The sequence below is a fragment of the Stegastes partitus genome, unplaced genomic scaffold (genome assembly GCF_000690725.1).
Source record: "Stegastes partitus isolate 25-593 unplaced genomic scaffold, Stegastes_partitus-1.0.2 Scaffold3654, whole genome shotgun sequence".
NCBI classification, from domain to species: Eukaryota; Metazoa; Chordata; class Actinopteri; family Pomacentridae; genus Stegastes; species Stegastes partitus.
Genome location: NW_007581385.1, coordinates 47,982 through 70,107, shown reverse-complemented (window position 1 = coordinate 70,107; position 22,126 = coordinate 47,982). Strand labels below are relative to the sequence as shown.

The following is a 22,126-nucleotide window of genomic DNA, read 5'->3' as shown; positions in this document are numbered from 1 at the left end:
ACCTCTTAAGATTTGAGACATTCCAGCATATTGTTCACTGAATTCCAGTTGTGACTTCTTTGTTGTGCTACTCAGTCTGGCCTTAACCTATCTCACTAGTAAACCAAACACGTTCCAGCTTTTTCTAAAGTGTGGATGATTATTATCAAAGCTGCCATAACTCTTATTTTTGTTTATTTTTATGACACCAGAAGGAAGCATTGGACAACCCACCACTGATACTTTGCCATTATTAGTTGTCAATATTAGGATTTTCTTTCTTTTTTTTTATTTTTACTGGATGAATGTAAGCAAAACATTCTCTCCCATTCTAGTTCTGCGTTGGTGTAAATGTTCCAATATGTTCACCAGAAAGCTGCCAATTTCCACACAACACAGTCCACAAATCCATTACTGCAGTATAACAACATTGACTAGTGCTGCTTTAAGGTGTCCCGAACATAAATTAAGTAAATAATTAAGCTAAAACATTGGAGTTTTAATTTACTGCAGCTAAGAGGAAGTGGCAGATACGGAAACATACTTTGGAAGATCAATCTTCAGCAATAAGGAAACACCTGCCACTTGGGGATAATGATTAACTTGGGTGTGTTCTGTGTCTTAACACTTGGAAAATAACTTGCATTGAGCTTGTAAGCCAATACAACTTGACCCAGTTGAACTAGTATAGAATAAATTGACGTTTTACTGAGAGGGAATTAACTGTGAGCTGCTGTCAAAGTTCTCATACAGCAGGAATACACACACCGAATGTGGACTGGTTGGTTAACCCGCTGAACCCCAAGCAGTTTCTGGGTGTTTTTTTTGTTGTTGTTGTTGCTTCTGTCACATTTTCATGCACTGTGGGTTCATTTTTCACTGCATTATAAAGTCCTGCACCTCTTCTTGGGACCAGAACAACCATGACCAGAAGTAAAGAGACACTCAAAAATGTCTTCTGTGGAGTATGACACAAAGACGATACAAGAAATCATCAAAAGTAAAATAATTTTTCAAAAATTTAACAGTCCTCAAATCAACATGTACTAAATTTTTCCAAGTGCACACGAGTTTTACAAATACTGGAATGGAAAACATATATTCATGCTACATCGGCTACTATAGATATTTTCCTATTTAGATTTTTTTAGTTTGTTTCTATGTCTAAAATCTGCTCTTTGTAAACACAGCCTGCAGTTCAGCCAAAAAAAATCCATGAATTTCTGCCATGTGACTGTTGGTCCCAGCAGAGTCATTCATGACTTTTCCAGTTGTGTTGGAGAACGCAGAATTTTTTGCTTTGGACAGAATCTCATTAGTGTAAACGGGTTAATTTTGGCATTTTTTAAACGAGACATGTAAAATAAAGAGACTAAAAAATCTCGATTTTAAGTTTCCCGATGTAACTGAACGTCACACATAACTAGTTCAATGACCCTTGGAAAGTTGAAAATTCAACATTTCTTTTTATTTTTCTGATAAATGGTTTAGGTTTGGCTCTTGTTTTAAAGACATCATGCCTTCCAAACCTGCTCATTGATTTGGGGGCTCAGAGGGTTCATGTGGTCATCTTGGGCAGAGTTATGGATGAAATATATCTACTGGCAGTTGCTTACACAGACAAACACTTCCACTGATGCAAACCCTTTACTGTGATAGCTTTGAGCCGTGAACGCTAAACAGCCTTATATGCAACTGCGGCAGAATGCATGAAGACAGCCCCGCACGCCTGGCCAGGTCCCACAGTGATTTTCTTAACCCGACCGGGCTTTAATCGCAGCGACAGATGGCCCAGAGAGGGGATCAGGTCGGCCACAGGCAGAGGGATGAGTGAAGGCGAGGAGTATAAGTATGAGAGCATGGCACTTTCTCCTCAGAGCGATCAGGCATGGCCTTGTCTATAAAGAGTCTATGAGATGAGTGCAGACAGGAGGGAGAGAGAATAGCAGGATAACAGGATAAGCTCCAGATTAGGAGCCAACACTGAGAAAATGGGGAGGTGAAAAGCAGGAGGGAAAATAAGAGTTTAGGAGGCAGAGCGAAACCAGTGAGTGGAAGAGAGGCTGATTAGTGTTTGATTAGGTGGCTGGCCTGAGGGGAAATGTCTGTCAAGAAAACACAGTGCCATTACGACTGTGCTCTGCCCGCTACACCATCTGCTACAGTGCAGCATGCATGACTGCCTGGCCGCGCACTTCCACGCTACAAAGCAGTGTGCTGCGAATTTAACATCAGCAGTGTTGGACTTCATCGGACGAAAGCTGCGCCTTTAATATTTGCATCAACACAAACACACAGAGGGAAGGAGGAGGAGGAGGAGGAGGAGGAGGAGACTTCATTCACTGCGCTTGATGGAGCTGTATTTGTATCCTCTAATCTTCAGGCAAGCAAATGGTCAGCAGACATCTGATGGTCAGCAGAATCAGTGTTTCATCAGCTGCCAGTGCTTTAAGGAGACGCTCGTATGCACACACACACACACACACACACACACACACAAACACAGGGGAGTGTCAACCCCCTGGGAGCTCAAACAGCTGAACGAAGTCATCACATCAGCTGTCTGGTCGATTCTGCTGACAGAAGAGCAGCAAAGAGACAGACAGCGCTAACACACTGTCGTCAAAAATCTCCCGATTAGCTCGTAGCTAACCGATATGTCGGCAATATTGACAAAAACAAGCGTCGTGATACTTTAATAACCCAGTACTGATCATGTGATGAGTGTTGATGAGGATTTTTGCTCTCATAATTGGTTCACATTTAAATGTTGGAAGTTGTGACAGCTTAAAGTAATATTAGAGCCACAAAACAGAGTACAAATAGTTAAATTATCATATTATAATCAGCTTATATCAATATATTAAGTTAATTATCAATACATTTGTTGATCAGTAGTTGTTTTTTATAGAATCTGGTTGGTTTTCAAATGTAGAATAAACTGACTAAAATATCACGATTTCTAGTTTCCCATTGGACCCAAACGTCACACAAAGCAGCAAAATAAGTTAAATTCACACATGAGAGGCTTTAATCAGCATATATCAAAATATATTCAGCTAACTATCAAAATATTGGTAGTTTTTACTACATCTATTGATCAGTAGATTTTTTTTTTTTATAGAATCTGGTTAGTTTTCAAATGAGACATGTAGAATAAACCGACTAAAACATTTCAAGTTTCCCGATGGACCTGAATGTCACACAAAACAGCAAAACAAGTTAAATTCACACATATGAGATGCTGTAATGTAAAAATGTTGGTAGTTTTCAATACGTCTAGTGATCAGAAGATGTCTTTTGAAGAAGCTACAAGTTACGCACTTCTATTAAGTGCAGCCTTACAGGGAAATGACAGAACACTTTCTCAAAGATATCTCAACGCAGTTGTTGAGTCAGTTCAGGTTAAATTCTACTAATCTTGAGTTTACTGAATTGGGTGTAGAAGTTCTACTACAGATACCCAGGTAGCTGACACATGTTATGTAGCGTGCGTGGACAGATACCAAGTCTCATCTCTGTCACCTCAGTGATAATGAGGAGGCCTGTAAGAGACAGAGACCTGCATTTTACTGCGCTGACTTTAACCCTAAACAATACTTAAGCTGTCCGTGTGATTGCCGTGCAGCGATGAGCGCAGAGTCGGCAGCATCACCCAGCTATCACCCACTTTGAATCCTCCTATAATCCATTCCTAAATTACAGGAATGGTTACCACGCAGTCTCCAGCTGCAGCCCACATTTCCATTGTCTCCCTATTGTCAGACGCGCTCCTTCACTTGCGTCAGCACACACCCGTAACCACCGCGGCTCAAAGGGCTCCTCCTGCAACGCTCCATGACTCCTCAGGTCAGAGGTCACCTGTGGCCTCCGGTCTCCACGACGACAGCCTGGCAGTCCCCAAGACCGAGCCGGGAGTTCCCCCTTCTTCCTCCCACATACAAACACTGACACTCACAGAGGAGCAGCTTTTGTCCCCAAACTCCTGTGCGTCAAAAGAGAGCCTGGAGTGCGAGCTTCAAGCCCAAACATTTACAGCCGTGCAGGCCAAACACTGTGCAGGAGACCACCAGGGCTGCAAAGTGACAAGATTAATAAATGGCACCAGTATATCCATCAGTCTCCTTTTCTGTCTCACACACAGAGACAATAAAAAAAACCTTGCAAATGTCAGGAAATAACCCTGATTTAGGGACTGAAAACTGTGGTTCAGCTCAGAGCAACACTGTGTCATTACTTTGAAGGCTTCAATCTGCACAGTCAGGCTTGTTATCAGATGTGTTGCTTGCAGATAAAGTTTTGCCATCATCACAACACAACATGCACAACTACTGACACAGATTCCAGCTCTGCAGAGGATCACAGACCAAAAAAAAAAGATTAGGAAAAACTGGCGCTCACCATATTGTGCATGCAGGACATCTCTCGGACCAGCACTGGCACTCTGCTGCAGTTTTTGGATCTCGCTGGTTATGTAAAGAAACCAACTGCGCTTTTACGCGGCTCCGCAGGGGTATGTTTTCTCCAGGACTGTAGCGGACAGAGACGAGGCTGCTGGCGGCGTGCAGAGCGGAGCGGCGCAGACTGGGACCGTGTGTGTGTGTGTTTTCCCTCTCAGAGGTTTGAACAGCGGCGAGCGAAGAGGAAACACGAGAGGCAGGGAAACATGCGCCTGTCCCCTGGTAGCTGCACTGACACACTTAGGAGTGAGAGGAGGGACAGCGCCATCTACTGGCAGGATGAGTAGGTGCACTGCATTTAAAATAAAAACAAGCACTGAGGAGGAAAACATTAACTTTATTGAGCTGCAAAAACGGTCATCATTCTACTTTAGGTTTAACTTTGGGGTCATAGTGGTTGGTTAGTGGTGTACTGGACTGTAAAGTGTTCCTCATGGATGTTTAATGAAGAGGACAGAACCCTATGTGGCGGAGCTGTTGCATTGGATTGCATTAGATTTCACAAATGTACTAATAAAGCAGTCAGTGGGTTTTAACTTAAGGTGGTGGAAATCCATTCATTTCTGTTGTGCTTTGTGCTTGTTATGAACTTGAATTTGGCCTGAGCGCTACGTACCATTTAACAAACCAAACGTCGTCGAGCTCAGACTTTGTGTAATCCTGCCCCCTTGGTGCTGCTGCTTCCACATGAACCATTCAAAATGAACAGCTGCCTCTCACTTCACCAGGTTTATTTACTTCAAACAGCTGCTTCTGCTAACTCTAACCGACTGGATGTTTTGCTGTGGGCTGTAAGAGTGAACACAAGAGTATCCATGCACTCCCAGCATTTGAGAAATTGAAGACCTAGTAGATTTCTTATATTATCGATTGCCATATGTTTGCAAGGTGGATCAGTGGTTAGCACTGTTGCCTCGCAGCAAGAAGGTCGCTGGTTAGCGTCCCGGTTAGGACACCTGGGAGCTTTATGCGTGGAGTTCATATGTTCTCCCCGTGCAGCGTGGGTTCTCTCCGGGTTCTCGGGCTTCCTCCCACACAGTCCAAAAACATGCTGAGGTTAATTGGTGATTCTAAATTGTCCGTAGGTGTGAATGTGAGTGTGCTTTGTTGTCTCTAAGTGTAGCCCTGCGATAGACTGATGACCTGGCCTTCACCCGGAGTCGGCTGAGATAGGCTCCAGCCCCCTGCGACCCTAGTGAGGGTTAAGCGGTGTATAGATAATGGATAGGTGGACATGTTTGCACCTTGTGTGGCTAACCTGGTTGACTTTGCCAGTGGCTATGAGCATATTTCCACAGGTCAGAGTTTTGTAGCTGAGGGACTTTCAGTGATGGTGGAAACTGTAGGGCAAATTTAAATCAGTAAACAAGGACTGGGTGAGTTTTTGTGTTTTCATGTGGCTGGTTGTGCTTCAGTATAACTTAAGCTCAGCCTAAGTTAACTTAAACTCTTCACTTCTCTCCTGCTCCCTGCACTCACAAATACTGTATTTTAATAAAACCCAATAAAACTGCTTACAATAACACATTTTTGTTTCAGTTTCTTTTGTCTGACAAATACTGAGAAATGTATCCCATTGCTATATGGGAACGTTTTACATGTTCTTGTTTTTGAACAAAATATTGCTTAAAGAAAAATAAACCACATACCTCATGATTATCAATGGTTTATATATTTTTATATATTCATTTTTGACAGGGTCATGTGCAATCAGTGGTGGAAGACGATTTTAGATTCTTTACCCAAATAAAGGGTACAAAAGTAATAGCACCAAAATGTAGTTAAAGTATTAAAGTACTGGTTTGGTTTACCAGATTATTATATATGACATAATTAGATCATTAATACTGAAGCATCATTGCGTCGGCAACATGTAGCTGCTGCAGATTTAGCTAGTTTGCACTACTTCATTCACAGTTTTATATACAGGGATGAAAGATAAATCTGAAGGGTCATCAGTTTTCATTTTCTGGACTTTTCCTCGAATCCTTGGTTTTTGGCAAGATATTGAATCATTTGAATATTTATTTAAATAAAGAAATTTAAAGTGGGAAAACCATTAATAAGTGGAGCTGTTAACAACTCAGACATTTGAAATATGAACTTGACTTTTGGGAAGATGTCAGATGGCAGGAAGGTTGGAAAACACTGGTTTAACCTTTGAATGTGCTGTTTTTTTAAAAAAGTTTGCTATACAATTTGCTATATACAATTGTGTAAAATCTTCATGTTAAAGTAATGAAAACTGTCAGATGATGCAGTGGAGCAGAGTGTACATTATTTCCCTCTGAAATGCAGCTGTGTGGAGGTAAAAATTAATGGAATTATGTAAATATACTCAGTTACTTTTCACCTCTGTGCATAATCAGAAATGAATAGAAAAAGTCAGGCAACAATGTGTGTATATAAAACTTTTAATATACAAGCTTAAACAATTTACATACATTTATCTAAGCAACCAAACCTCTCTTATCTTTGTACTGTAGCTGTGTGCTTTCATCACTCATTGCTGCAAAATGAGAAGATGATGTTTTATTATGATTATGTAATAACATGTGACAGATAAAATGCTGGTTCTTATCACAATCCTTTGTCATGCCAGTGTCATCAAACCCGCTCATGGTTTCCTGGGTTTGGCTTTGGGCACCACTTTAATGTTGGTGGACACTGATTTGGCTCCTTGCAGGTTCTGGGCGGTGCAGGTGTAGGTTCCCTGGTCCACGTCTCTCACCTCGTCCACCAGGAGGACAGACTGAGACTGCTGCCGAGCTGCTCCTCCACCCACCGGACTGATGCCGTCCTGCGTGTACAGAGGCCTCCCGATCTGCAATCAGAACAACAACTCAATTAGAACATGAGGAATGTTAGTAGTAAGCCCTCCAGTTTACTGCTTATGTGCTGGTAAGTCATTAATGTTAGTTTAAGATACAGACAGTCCATAGGTTGAATGCTTTAATAACAAACTAGCCAGAAAGAAAGCTGTCATCGCTGATGATGTTTGCCAATGACAAGGATCTTCTCTCAGCTTTTCAGTTCACAACCTGAAATGCATGATCTCAGTGCTTCAAAACAGCTTTTCACTGCACGCATTCAAAGGTAATTTAGTAACACAATAAAAATCACAAGAGATTAAGACTTCTATTAAAGTAATAAAGCAAAAATGTTTGATTTTCTCCTCTTATCATGAGTGTCTGACCTCCTGTCCAGGGTATTCCCAGGTGAACTCTACCACCACGTCCTGCTCTCCCATCACAGTGCAGCTGACCCGCAGGTTTTCACCGACAGCCACCGAGCTCGATGAAGCCTGGATCACTGGAGCAGGAGGAGCCATCGGATCTGATGGCAAATGGGAGGTATCAGAGAGTAAACAGACAGTCATTTTATCGGATTTAACCATCTAGTGGTTCCTAACCTTTTATGTGTAATGTAGCTCTACAGGCCTGCCACTCCACCAATCCACATGTCAAGAGCATTATCCCTCTTTTCATTTTTCAACAAGAACATCTCTACAAGGACGTCCGAAATGTCTTGCAGTTTTGCTGGGCTTTTGTACGACAATAAAGGCTTTCTATTCCAGATGGACTAAAGAATCCCTTCATCAGCACCACCTCAATGTGTTCATCTGAAATCATTTATTTTAAATTGAATATTATTTAGCACTTATATAAAAGTGGATATTAATAAAATATTTGTATCCAGTTGAGCTGTCAGTGCTGTTGTCAGTTTAATCAGAGATTTTTATTTATTAGTTTCAACTATACATTTAACATACATCCACTACTTTAAGCCTTTAACAGTTTCAACTAATCGTTCATACTGTTAGAAAACAATTTTAACTGTTCGTAGTTGTTGAGTCACTTGGTTTGTTTAGTTTTGTTTTTTTGTGTTTTTTTCCCCCCCATATTTTTGCTAAATAAACTAATTATAACCTAATTATGGTTAGCTAACAACTCCATTTGTTTATCCATAGCCATATCCATTTTAGATTTTTTAGAATCTTTTAGGTAACCATTTTAACTGTCCATACTGTGGCCTAACAGAATAATATTTATTCTCAACTTTCTAAAGCTATTTGAATGTTTTTAGGTTCCATTTATTTATCCACAGCCTACTGTTAGCTCGCAATTTTAACTGTTAGCCATACTTGTAACCAACTATTTTAGCTGTTTATAAACTTTAAGGAGCAATTTCAACTGTTGAACCATATTGTTTGCTAACAGTTTCGACTGCTGGCCATGTTTTAATTAATAATATCCAAATGCTTATTTACAGTTTTATCGAGCTATTTGAACTGTTTGTTCATTATCATGAGCTAACAATTTTATCCATACTTCAATCTAGTTTTTTTCTATTGTGTTTACTTTTAGGTAACATTTTTAACTGTTAATCCAAACTGTGAGCTAACTAGCTGCTAGCCACATTTACACCAAATAATATCCATCTGTTAATTCAAAACTTTCTCAAGCTATTTAGACAGTTTTTATTAGAACTAGCTAACAATTACATTTGTTTATCTACAGCCTTCTGTTAACTATCAGTTTCTACTGTTTATCCATGTAATTAGCCAACAATTTGAAAGTGTTAGCTATACTTTTCGGTAGCTATTTTGATTGTTTATTCATTTTCATCATACATTTGAATCATTTATGTATTAAGAAAATTCTCACCTTTGCATGTGCTGCTGGTAAAATGTTTATAAAAAGGAAAAAGAGTAAGATTTGTATTTAACTTAGTAACTAAAATATAAAGTCTGAAAGAAGCCACAGTTTAAGATTTGGTCCTGAAGGAAGTTGAAATTAATGTAAAAGTTAAAGTGTATGTTGAAAAAATGATCTGAAGGTGTCTATTGAAGTGAAAGATAGTAAAGCTGCTTCAAGTATAAGTAAACAAGAAAAAATGTAAGTTGAAGTGTCAGCTGAAGTTTGAGCACTTGGAAGCATTTGGCGCAACAGTGGAAGCTACAAGAGTTAGAAGAATGTAAGGTTTTGTTAAATTTTCTCAAAGTTAAAGACTGGATACCTGGAAGAGTTTAACATGTCTTATGCTGTTTATTCTGCCAGTCAACTGACTCAAAATAATAGAAATACAGAAAAGTTGGAACAAGTTTGGCCAATGACTTGCTGACTATAGTGCGACCGTCTATATTTTCCAGCTCTATGTTAATTTGTTTGCTTGTCTGCTTTGTGTCTAATGCATGCTGGGGCAGACTAGACACCTGCATTAGGCAATACTCACAGTTAACATAGATGAGCATGTACTTGGTGGAGCTCTGCCTCAGGGTGCCCAGACTGGCCACGCAGTACAAGGCTCCAGCGTGATAAGGCCGGGGTCGATGGATGGTGAAGCCCTTCTTGACGTTAAAGGAGATCTCCGTCCCGTCCACTGCCACCTCCACTGGTGGGTACTCACGGTGCAGAGTCACTTTAGCCTCCGGCGACGTCACCTGGCAGGGAAGGACCGTCGGCCAGTTGGTTCTCAGCTGGATCACCTCGTAGTAGTCGGAAGACGGGACAAAGAGTTCCTGTGGGTCTGTTTGGTACAGCAAAGCAGGCTGATGTTGGGATTATGTGGGTGTGAGAAGGATTCCTATAAAGCAGGTTGTGTAACAAGGCCTGCAGTTCTGAAAAGTGCATGTGTAAGCATCAGGAAAGTTCATTCATCATACCGGGAAAGAAGACAAAGACTTTGACAGCTTTATTATACTCCTTCCTGCAGTCTGTGTCTTCACAGTACATTGGGTAACAGGTGTACTCCCCCGTGTCTGCACCAGTGGTGTTGACTAATGTCAGAGTGCCGTATCGCTCGTGTTGGACAATCCTGCAAAGCCAAAACAGAAGAAGAAGAAACATGCAGACACTCCAACAGATGTCATCATTTGAACTCTAAAGTGTGCAATAAAGATTTATGGACAGTACCTGAGCCTTCCATCGTCATCCTCCTCCAGGTAGGGAGGGACGCTCCACTGCACAGGTTTACCTCTACACCTCAGCTCCAGAGTGTCTCCTGTCTGCACACTGATGGTCTCTCCCACCTTCTTAAACTTACCTCTGTTGAGCACCTTTGTGTGTCACATACAAAATTATAATCACATTTTTTAGGAAACCACAACACAATCATGTGTATTCCCATGTCAATGGACGTAGTACCTGCGTGAGGAGGGTCTGTGCCTCGGCTGCAGGTGTCGCTTTGCTCTTGGGTTTGGCTGTCACAGCTCTGGGCCCTTTCTTTGTTGACTTCCCCAGTTTTGGTTTGCTTGGCTTTAGTGTCCTCCCTTGAGTGGCCCTCTGTTCTTGTGCATCTTTTTGTCAATAACACGATGTACAGAGGACATAGTGCATCAGCAGTGTGCAAATATAGATAAGATTGATGCATGTTGTATCTTTTTTTTTTTTTTTATCAGATGGCACCTTGTAGACTGAGTCACGTCTCGCGCAAGGCTGAGAGGAATTTTCCCCTCTTGGTAGGAACACATGTTCACAGAGCTGCACGGCGAACAGGGAACAAAGTGACTCACCTAACTCGAAGATTACGGCGCAAATGAAGAGAGCGCTCAGCACCAGCCTCCACTTCGATCCAGACTCCAAAGGCATGATTGATCAGTGGATTATTAAAGTGCTGTGAGGATTGTTAGTTCAGGCAGTTCAACACAGTGTAGAAACCAAAAGGAGGGAAGGCGAAAGAGAAGAGAAGAGGAGGGCAGAGCTTGCAAAGTCAGCTGTTTACCAGAATCACGCAAATTCCTCCTCCTGAGAGCGGCCTTAGTACCCCAAATTCCTCCTGAGTGGCTCAATGGAGGCTTTTGAAGCCTGTCCGGACCAATGAGGGTCCAGAGACTGAGGCCCCTCCATCTGGAATCGCACAGCCTGTTTGCTTAGCTGCTGGACTGGAAGTGTGTTAGCAGCATGAGTCTGATCCTCAGGAACACTGCCCAGACCAGCGCTGTGGCAAAGTTATTAAAAGCATTTGGTGCCCAGTAAACCATGTGTCCTACATAAACTAACTGTCTCTACGGGGGTAGATCAAAACACAGACTTGACCAGCTTGAGAACAATATATAAAGCACAAAATCATACGTGAAAAGTAGCGTTGAACTTATTTATCTGTGTCTGTTTATTGTATGTGATGTAATTCATCCAGTGGACTGTAGGTGCTTTGAAACACTGGCATAATTACTGGGATTTATTGGGAAACAAAACTGTCCAACATTATCTTTTAATGTGAAATTCCATTAAATTAATTCATTTTTTTTTAAAGAGAACAACAATCTGCAGTACGGATTGTTAAGTCGTCCGAGAAAAACACGACAATATCTCTGTGATGACATATTTCCAAACAAGATATGCATTTTTGATTAAATTCATAACATGCTGTTCCCAGTGGGAACAATGTAAACCTTTCCCTCTGAGTGACTAGCTAAGCCGTGATTTTGAACATGACACAGATAAGCTGCCTTGAAAGGTCCTTTTGTTCTCGGTGCACTCTGGGTAGTGAACCATCTCTGGCCCTTGATGCAATATTACAGGTGGAATTGGACTTCTTTATTATTTTATTAACTTCAAATCAACATGCGCTGATAAAGAACAAAGTAACTCCAGATTGTATCCATGTGGAAAACGTGATTATTTCTCTTTAATTAGGTCATACATTAACAGTAATATAATTAGCAAACACGTACAGTTTCCATATTTACACTTGGGGATAAGAAAACCATCATTACAGCTGACTTTGAAAAGGTTACCAACACAAAAACATGACATTCCACAAAAGGCTTTCTGTATCTACATTGTGCAACTTCTTCAGTCTAATTCTATAAATTGATACGTAAGAAAATAAAATTAGATTATTTGGATTCATTATCAAAATTGTATGAAGTTGAAATTCATTTTTAAACTTACAAATGACGTGAAAAGTATAAACATGTTATTTCAGTGTAATAAAATGTGAATTGTCTGCTTTTTTCCTTTGCATTTTTAAAAGATTTCAATAGGAACTTGAATAGGAAAATTAAAGGCTCCTGGAGACGCTGCTGACATTGATACTGGCACCAAATGAAGGTCAATATGATTAATAATGAGCACAGAGTGACGTTTAAATGTGTGCTCCCCCATATCTAATTATTATTTTTTATACAAAATGGCTTTAGGAAATACTAATTCCCTGTTTGAACACCTTAAAGGTCCAATGATTTGCAACATTTTAATGTTTCAGTGTTGACAATAACAATTTTTAAAAACATAGCAGACTCTGTTAAGATGCAATAAAGTGTCAGTGTGGAACAAAAGATGAGTTAACCCATCTGCCCATTTTGTCTGTGCACAGACCAGCACTGGTGTGGTATATTTAAATTAGTTACTCACTGTAACATCTAATTTTTTTAAGGTCTTCACGCGACTTGAGCTCAGAATTTCTCTTCGCAGATGATCTTGTCTGTTTTGCCGCTGACTGTCGCGACTGTCATCTCGTTGACCCTGACACGCTTTCTCTGAACACTAAAATGCATTCCGTAGCCAAAATAGATAACTAGCCCTGCAGAGAGAAGAGGAAGACGAGTCATTATAGTTCAGGAACGAGCAAAACTCTCTAAACCTTTTCAAGAAAAATCTGGGCTTACCGACTAACATCCAGATGGCGTATCGAAGCCACGTGTCTGCACCTAACTGCACCATCAGGTAGACATTGATGAAAGTGCTCACAATGGGCAGAGCAGGGAGTAAAGGTACCTAAGAAAAGAGATAACAGGGAGGTGATAAGTGTTTATTATTGATGATTATTCAAAATCCCTTGAACGGTCTGATAGTCTGTGAAATGCTCTCACCATAAACGACGCCTTGGTGGGATTTTGTGGGTGCCTCCAGATGAGGAAAACAGTGAGCAGCAGGATTACGCCAAAGATGCAGATAAGCACGATACTCCAGGCTTCCCCATTGGCCAGAGATTCTATGGCCAGAGCCAGGATGATGCACAGTACGACCACACATACAACTGCCGAGAAAGAGAAAAGATGAATGACAAAGATCCGTTTGTGGCAAAAGTCATGAACCTGTTGCAGGTCATGAAAAGTAGCTTCGGACACAACTGAGAAGAATCTTCTCCTAACTTACCAGAGGTTACAGTCAAGATTGTGACAGTTCGTGAGGTGGAAGAGTTGGCAGTCGATGGAGGCTTCAAGATGCTGAACTTTGAGTTTGACTCTTTGATCTTAAGGTCTGTGTCTTCCTCAGATGAACCTGTCTGGTACCTAGATTACAGAGGAAATTAACATGTAACAAGCTAAGGTTTGCACAAAATTGTAAGGAAAGAGCTGCAGGAGACCAAACAAATAAATGTACCTCAGTATTAGGATGCATATGGCCACCAGTGTGTAAGCAAACAGAGTGCCGATGGACATCATTTCCACCAAGGCTTCCAGATCGAACAGCAGAGCCATGATGGCTAAAGATACAACAGACACAAGAGACAAAGAGTCACTTCAAGCCCAGAAAAGCCACACAGAAATCCCTGAACAGCTGAAACATCTGTACCTGCCACAACTCCAGATGATATGGTAGCTACAGCAGGACTTCCCTTGGCGGTGACTTGGGTTAAGGGTTGGAAAAGCAGCCCGTCTCTCGCCATGGCGAACAGGACTCGAGGCATTGGGAACATGGAGCCCAGCAGGCTGGAGACAAAAACATAAACAGAGTTAAACAACAGCAATGAAAAATGTGTGGAATCAATCCAGCACAACTTCTTATCAATTTAAGAAGTGGCTGATTGAAAGACTGATTAATCCCCATGGCATCTCTGAAACAAAAGTTTCTCGATCCCAAAACAAAACTGACATGTGGTCTGACTATGCAAGATCACATCTTGTCTGACAAACAAAACAAAACAAAACTTTCTTTTTCAGCCGTCTAATCTGAAGATACAGTGAAACTTCTGTTAGAAGTCTTAGTTGTGAATGTGAAGGCCGACAACATGATTAACTGAACTCACAACAATGTTTTTTGTCAGACACTTCCTCTTTGTAAGAAACAGCTGACCTTAATCTTCTTGGGCTACACTACTGTTGCTGTCAGGTGACCCGGGGTATTTGGCTTTAATGCTTTCCAAGTTCCGCGTAAAGCTGATATCAAGTAAATACTGTGGAGCATAGTTTGATAGTTACTCGAACTACAGAAGATATTAAAATTAGAGCCAAATGTTCCACTGAGATGTTTGACTACAGTGCTGTCTTTTGAAACCTTTCTGAAATAGTATGTGTTGGACTCTTGCTGTGTTTTGACAAATGGTTTGAGAAGAAGATGCGTTTGTTTAATAAAGCTAAATCGCTACATGTTTGCACGCTTCTTGCATGAGTAAAACATTTGGACAAGCTGAGTCAGTGAGCATCAGATACTTATGGTATGCTACCAGCTACCAAAAACTGTAAGCATTTAATAGTATTCTTATTTAAAAGCCATAGCAGCTTGGTTAGGCACTAAAGGGCTTTGAGCTTAAAGCTAGGGTAGGCAGTATTTTTGGGGGGGTTTATTTGGCTTTATTGGACATAAATCCCATAATATACCATCAAATTATATATTTCAAGACATCTGAGAGGAAGCTAAACTTCTGAACCTCCTCCTGGCTCTGTTTTCAGGCTTCAGAAATTCTAACCCAGCTCTTGTCAGAAGTAAGGTGTTCTCTATGGACTGTTCTTCAAATGCACTTGCACATGCATGAGAACGTAAGAAAAGCTGCTATTCCAGCACTGGAACAACTGCCTACCCTGCAGAGTGACAACAACAAAGGAAAGTCTGAAAGAGAGTCTGACAATAAACAGGCATAGGTATCAGCGAAGCATACTCATAAAACTGGAGTTCAATCCAATAACTCTGATATCTCAAGCTCACCAATCACCTTTATGTCTTTCACCTATGATATCAGAATGTGTTGTAGGTGTTGGTTAGGTTGTGTCGGTTGGTTTACCTCAAAATAGTTTAGCCAAAAGCTCTCAGCTGCAGGCTATTTTAATTTCATATGTTGATGTTTGTGTTTACGACTTTTCCAGATATCTGCCTACTGCAGCTTTACTTTCTAACCTCATGTAACACCCAACCACCCTGCCAGCAGTCTCATACCTGGTTGACAGAGCGCACAGAGATCCCACAGCCACGGCGTATTTGGCGGGACCCCAGCCAACGTACTCAAAGGCGACAGGCAGGGGGCTTTTCTCACTGAGCATGTAGTAGGGCATCATGAGGGTGAGGGCGGCGGACACAGCAAAGTAGGCCAGGAAGCAGATCAGCAGCGAGGCCACGATGCCCACAGGGACGGACTTCTGGGGGTTCTTCACCTCCTCGCCTGCCAAGAAAGAAACAAAGAAGTCAGCAGGAGTTTGGGAAAAGCTGTCATCAAAGTATATGTGGCTTGAAGACAATCGCAACAATCCTCATTGGAATATAGAAAATTGAAGCTAAACTAAAGACTGGGATTAAGATAAAGAAAGGATTTCTGTAGAACGTTTAAAAAATAAAGCTATTGTAATATGAACATTGCTTGCATTGTATTCATCACGATATATTAGATAGATCTTTGAACTAGGGAAATTCAAGGTATCCAGTAGCTCACACATGTTACATTTAAGAAAAATAAGGAAACTAATGTGCAAAATATCAGGCAAAGTAACATGAAATTGTGCTGATGGAAGAAATAACTTGTAAAATCATGCATTTTACAATAAAAAAAAGAGAATTAAGATAATAATATGAAAATGTATTAGTTTTATTACACCATACAAGATGATTGTGATTACTAAACTGATGATTTACTCCTCTTACAAGGTGATACACCGTTATACTGTCCACCATTAGAATGAATTTAATTATGATTTAACTTTTTCCATTACACAGCACATGTAGTTCCTGAACCTGTTTTACTTTTTTGAACATAGTCTCAAAGTTGTGTAGTTTATATTTTCAATGTCTCGTTTGTAAATCCTTTGTGTTTTGTACTAACATTCTCAAATGAGACAAGCGGTCCTCCTACCTGTTGTGGCGATGCAGTCGAATCCAACGAAAGCGTAGAAGCAGGTTGCAGCTCCTGCCAGAGTTCCACCGAAGCCATAAGGGAAAAATCCTCCCACTCCGAAGTTGGCTGTTACATTTCCAGTGGAGCTCAGGTTTCTGCAGCGGGGGAGAAAGAGCATCACCTTGTAGTTATTTACAGTGAGATGACAACACTGCTGCATTTATGTAAGACAGGATCCTGCACACATACACACCCAGCCAGTGTTTGGTTTAATATATCTTCTTCGCTTAGTTGCCAGTTGGCGACGTCTCCCTTGATGAATCCGGAGATGATGACGAACACGAGCACCAGGATGTTGATCGCCGTGAAGATCTTGTTGATCATTGTCGACTCTTTTACTCCAAAAGCCAGCAGACCTTCAGGGAAAACGTTTTAAATCAAATTTTCTTGGAACTTTTTAGTGTCATCATTGTAATTTACAGAAACTGTAATTAGACTTTCCAATAATGTTCTGTGTTCCTGTGTTTATATTGTGTTGATACCGTAATCAACATCGATGGTAACTTTTTCTTTGTTTTGTTTATTGTTCGTGTCATTTTGTGTCCCATTTGTGTCATTTTTTGTCTTGCTTTTGTCGTTTTGTGATCTAGTTTTTGACGTTTTGTCTGTTGTTTTTGTGTCTCGTTTTGCTTTTGTGTCTAACTTGTGCTGCTGCCCCCGCGACCCGACCCCGGATAAGCGGAAGAGAATGGATGGATGGATGGATTTTTCTTTCATATGTTGCTTGTTTTTCTTTTGTGTCTTGTATACGTTGTTTCAAGTGTCTTTCTGTCCTTTTGTGTCATTTATGCCTTGCTTGAGTTGTTTTTTGTGGATTTGTGTCAAATCTTTTGTTCACTTCACACTGGGAATCAGTTTTTTCTTGTTCTTCTTGTTTTTTGGCTCAAGAAAAGCACCTGATTTTATCGTGTTTATCTGTATTTTGGAAAAAGTCCAGTCCTGTTAGACTTGGACCAGTAGTGTCCTTTATTACAGCGTATAGATGTTTCTGTTGTCACCAAGACAACAGCAACAGTTTTACCATCTTACCTGACAGAAGCAGGATGAGACCGGCAGCAAAGACGTCTGGGTAAGGCGCCAGGCCAGGGAGGCCCATGGACGCATTTTCTTCAAAGTATTTCGATATAACACCTCCGATGAGGTCATCAAACGTCCCGCTCCATGCCAGTGCAACGCTGGATGTCCCTAAACAAACAGAATACGATAGTACACGATATAACATGCAATAAACTAATCAGTCCATCGTTTAACTGCCATCATAAGCAGAAAGGACTGATGGGGACATTTCCGTCCTTGGGCCTTTCATTCTTTATCACACGGTGATTTGGAACCACTTTACGTGGTCATAAAGATGTATCTAATAATCCGTGTATAAATGGAAAACAAGACTTCAAGTGGAAAGGCGATATGACTGGACTCGCCAACTTTTACTCTAAGCGTCATTAAAATCTCCGGCAGGCGAAAGGTCAGAGAGCGATGTTAAAGACTCTTCTGCTAATGGTTGATCATTTATGGCTTTCTGTGCGTTCTGTGAGTAAGCATGTTACATAAAAGGAAAATCAACAGTTTTTCACAAGAGGACGATGGGAATGAAAATGACAGGTTCAAAAATGAACTTGATACATTTCCTATACATTTCAGTCACATATGAGCATTGATTCAACAAAATAACAATAAAAGGGGGCTTTTTCTATCAAACTAACACATAATAATGTATTGTAACTGATCACACTTGCCTATGACGTAGGAAAGAAGCAGATTCCATCCAGTAATAAAAGCCAGCAGCTCTCCGATAGTCACATAGCTGTAAAGGTATGCCGAGCCTGTTTTGGGAACCCGTGACCCAAACTCTGCATAGCACAGGCCAGCAAATATGGAAGCCAGGGCGGCGATGAAGAAAGAAATGATGATGCTGGGTCCTGCAGTGTCTCTGGCCACCTCTCCGGAGAGGACGTAGACTCCGGCTCCCAGGGTGCTGCCCACGCCGAGGGCCACCAGGTCCAAGGTGGTCAGGCATCGGTTAAAGGTGGACTGCTCCCCCTCGGGCTCCAGGGGCTTCCTCCGAGACAGGCTCCCCAGAAACCACTTCAACGGGCCGCACGACATGTTTTCTAAAAGGGTTTGGATCCGAGGGGAAAGATGAGGGAAGTGTATATGAAGGGACAGGTGGGAGTGCAGGTTGATGTCGTTGAGAAAGAGGAGAGAGGGCGAGGGGAGAGGAGAGGCGGAAGGAAGGGCAGATTGGTGAATAATTGTCAGATCAGCCCCACCGAGGAGCACTTTCTGAAGAAACACTATCATCAGTATCGACTTTTATTACAATAGCAGCCTGTTGTTTTAAAAAAGTTTACTCTAAAAGCTACTGTACTTAAATCTGAGCCATCAAACAACACATTTAAACTATAAAAAATAGGGTGGAGGGGGGAAAAAAATCAGTTTTGTTAAAGCATAACAGCCTTCACATGACATCCTCTAATAGTTGATAGAACGTTAAAGAAACAACCATCCACTCACCGCTTCAGTGTAATTTCCTGACTCACAGGTGCGCTTTGAAGAGACAATTAATAGACTCCGTCAGTCGTCTAAATCACATTATTCTTTTATACGTGCCCTCCTTTATCAGTCTCCTGATATCAAAGTGCTGATGCCTGAAGTTTTCAATGCCGCCCACTGCGCAGGAAAAAAAAAAAAACACACAACAACGCCCTGCTCCGGGTCTGCACTTTACTCAGCCTTTACCCACTCACACAATTATGTCCTTAAATATTTCAGATGATTACAGAAGATGGGGTAAAAAGAAATAAATATGTATGTATTTGTCTTTTACAATGTGTGTTCTCACCTCAGCAGTGCGGTATCATATCAGAGATAAAGTCAACTCTCACTTTGGATCAATCAAATGCTGGGAAAAAAATAAACAAATTAAAAGCTCACTTAAAAATGAAAATGCAACCTTTAGTCATTCTTGATTTTGTCTTTGACTCTTCAGCAGACAAACTTTGATAATCTTTTCATGATTATTTCTATCTATAACTTTGGAGTCTGTCCTTCACAAAAAACAGTGAAAATGAAGCATCTGAATGTGACAACTGTAGGAACTGACACAAGCTACAAACTACACTCTTGATATTTCCAGGAACCGTGGAGTAGGAAGTCACTTGAAAATGGAAATATCCTGAAAGCTACACTGTGTTTACATGTCGCTGTTGCTGTGACCTTATCACTGCAGCTTTGTTGGAGTTTTCCTGCCTCCCTATAGGAGCCGGGCCTCCATCTCTACCTCAAGGTGTGAGCCTGCCAGACTAATGGCCCCGCGAGTGAATGAAACAGAGGAGGACAAAGCAGCTTTCATGGCTTATACATGCAGCGGGGCCTGTACACTTACTCTGTGAGAGGTAGCATTCACCTTCTCATCTCCCATCAGGGGATTTCGGCTTCCTAATCCCTCCTGGCATCTACTTCAGCGGGCGGGAGTCGAGCGGGAAGGCGAGCCTGTGTGGACGGTCAAAGTACCTCTGAACAAACTTTAAGCTCAGGCTTCCTATCTGCACATCTCTGCAGCTGAGATACCATTTAATTTCCAGAAGGACAATGGGGGTAATGCTTAACTAAGCAGCAGCTACTACACACGTGTTGTGGAGCTTTATGACCGCAAAAGAGCTCAGTTAATGTTCGTTAATGTGCTGTTTATTGCTGTCTGCTGTGCGTGCAACTCTCAGGTGTCTGTTTCAAAAAGCTACGAAGAATTCTCGAGGAGAAAAATGTCCTCGTCAGAAAAACTGTCACAGAAATATTATATATGACTATTGTTTTCAACTTTCAGTGAGTTAGAATTGTATTTATTTATTTTACCTGATTATAATTATCAGATGTTGGGTCATTTTTATGATTTTAACCCTTCAGATGCCTGTTTGTTTGCATCATACCATCATTGTTTGCTTGTTTAAATGGAAAAAACACCCAGAATGATATTTTTTTCCCCATAAAATAAATGGTAAGTGGAATTAAAAAAAAAAAAAGAAAGAAAAAAGGTCAGTCTGGAACATGTCATTGATTTACAACAACACTGAGTCTCAAGTATCATCATTTTTTGAACACCGTCAGATTAAAAAAATAAAATAAAATCACACTTAAAGATGTTAAGGACAAAAAAAGTCCTCTTTAAAATGTCTGCCACTAAAATGTTAAATATTCATATTATTTTCCACTTTCCAAAAGCTAGATTGTTTAACCAACATCTGTAATGATTACAACTAAAAAAATATTCATTTTCAAAATTTTAACCCTTTAAATGCAAGATTGTTTATATACTGCAACAGTTGTTTTTTGGGGGAAAAATCTTTAAAAATATATATTTTTCCACATAATAAGGGACAAGAGGATTTATTTAGATTATCACAGTCTGAGCTATGTCAATGAGCAGCACAAACTGTGGTTTTGATGCATCTTTTATAGCAGTGTAAGATAAAATAAACAGCTGCAGCACCAGTTAAATGCATTGAAACGTCCTGATTTAAATCAAAGCAGAGGTCAGGGATTTGAACGGTCATTTTATTCAGTAGATACACAAGTTCCTTTACCTTGTCTTCAGTCCCACGAGGAGAAACTGGTGACTGAAACAGAGCAAGCAAACACAAATAATCCTCGCTGTTGACTTGGATGGAGGAAACATGATTTTTACGGCGATATATACAAGACCGGCCTGTGTGACCCTCCCACTCAATGGAATTACTTACAAAGTAGCCTTTCTCACTGCCGACCAGTTTGGATCATAATGTGCTCATTATTGCATGGAAGGCGCCGGGTGAGAGCTGTGAACAGCAAATCCTATTCAGAATGTGAAAAATGCTTTTGTGCTCGCTTCATTTGTTGTTTTGTTTTTACACCATAATTTCAGTTTTGTGAATTTGCAGGATGTATGTGGGGATTTTAGGGACTGCAACCTGCTTTCTAGGAAATTGCTTTGGGGAAAATTGAAGCACAGAGTCTCAAGATGCCTCCATTATTGTTAAAATTAAAGGTCACTGATTGCTGAGGTAAAAAAAACCCAACAAAAAACAGTGCTTAAATGAAAAAAAAGTATATATAGCTTTTTAAATCATGAATGCATTCAAAACTTTTATGATTTTTTAAATATTTCAACTTTTAAATATATAATAACATAATTTCTAGAATTCAGAAACTAATTTTGTGATCTTCAGCTTCAGAACTGAATGCGCACTTGTGGTTTTTCTCTCAACAGATGTACATTTTGCATTTTTGCCTGCAGTGTGCAGTGCATTTTCTAAGCAGAAGAGGTCAGTATACAACAAAGACACTTCATCGGCGCTTCCTCCCGCCTCCATCAGCGTTTACCTCATATGGCCTCGTCTCTCTTTCAGCACAGGTGGATGGAAAAACAAAGAGGGGGAACTGGATTAACGGAGAATTAAGTAATGAAGGAAAATTAGCAGAGCAAACATATTTCCTTCACCAGACCCGATGTGACTCAAACAGAAACATGAGTAAACGACATTATTCGTGTTTATACAGTGAATGGAGGTCAGATGATGTCAGGGAATTCACTGCTATTAACCACAAAGCAAAACGACAGCCAGTGACGCTGTTCAGTTTGATCTCAACATCCACTTTAAGGTTCA

General features: G+C 40.7%; 2 protein-coding genes across 2 annotated transcripts; both read right to left on the bottom strand.

The window, feature by feature from the left end:
• Positions 1-6,865: 6,865 nt before the first annotated feature.
• Positions 6,866-11,183, bottom strand: LOC103376071 (platelet-derived growth factor receptor-like protein). The gene is made up of 7 exons (XM_008306425.1): positions 10,954-11,183; positions 10,586-10,737; positions 10,355-10,497; positions 10,105-10,256; positions 9,675-9,968; positions 7,636-7,775; positions 6,866-7,263 (listed from the first exon to the last, which is right to left on the bottom strand). The coding sequence occupies exons 1-7, from the start codon at positions 11,027-11,029 to the stop codon at positions 7,057-7,059; spliced, it is 1,164 nt and encodes a 387-aa protein (XP_008304647.1). The 5' UTR covers positions 11,030-11,183; the 3' UTR covers positions 6,866-7,056.
• An 857-nt stretch (positions 11,184-12,040) lies between these two features.
• Positions 12,041-21,145, bottom strand: LOC103376069 (low affinity cationic amino acid transporter 2). The gene is made up of 14 exons (XM_008306424.1): positions 21,068-21,145; positions 19,873-19,979; positions 19,002-19,389; positions 18,224-18,598; positions 17,517-17,672; positions 16,681-16,843; positions 16,446-16,582; positions 15,539-15,761; positions 13,961-14,097; positions 13,769-13,871; positions 13,541-13,677; positions 13,255-13,421; positions 13,051-13,159; positions 12,041-12,965 (listed from the first exon to the last, which is right to left on the bottom strand). The coding sequence occupies exons 4-14, from the start codon at positions 18,591-18,593 to the stop codon at positions 12,838-12,840; spliced, it is 1,830 nt and encodes a 609-aa protein (XP_008304646.1). The 5' UTR covers positions 18,594-18,598; positions 19,002-19,389; positions 19,873-19,979; positions 21,068-21,145; the 3' UTR covers positions 12,041-12,837.
• Between the last annotated feature and the right edge of the window lie 981 nt (positions 21,146-22,126).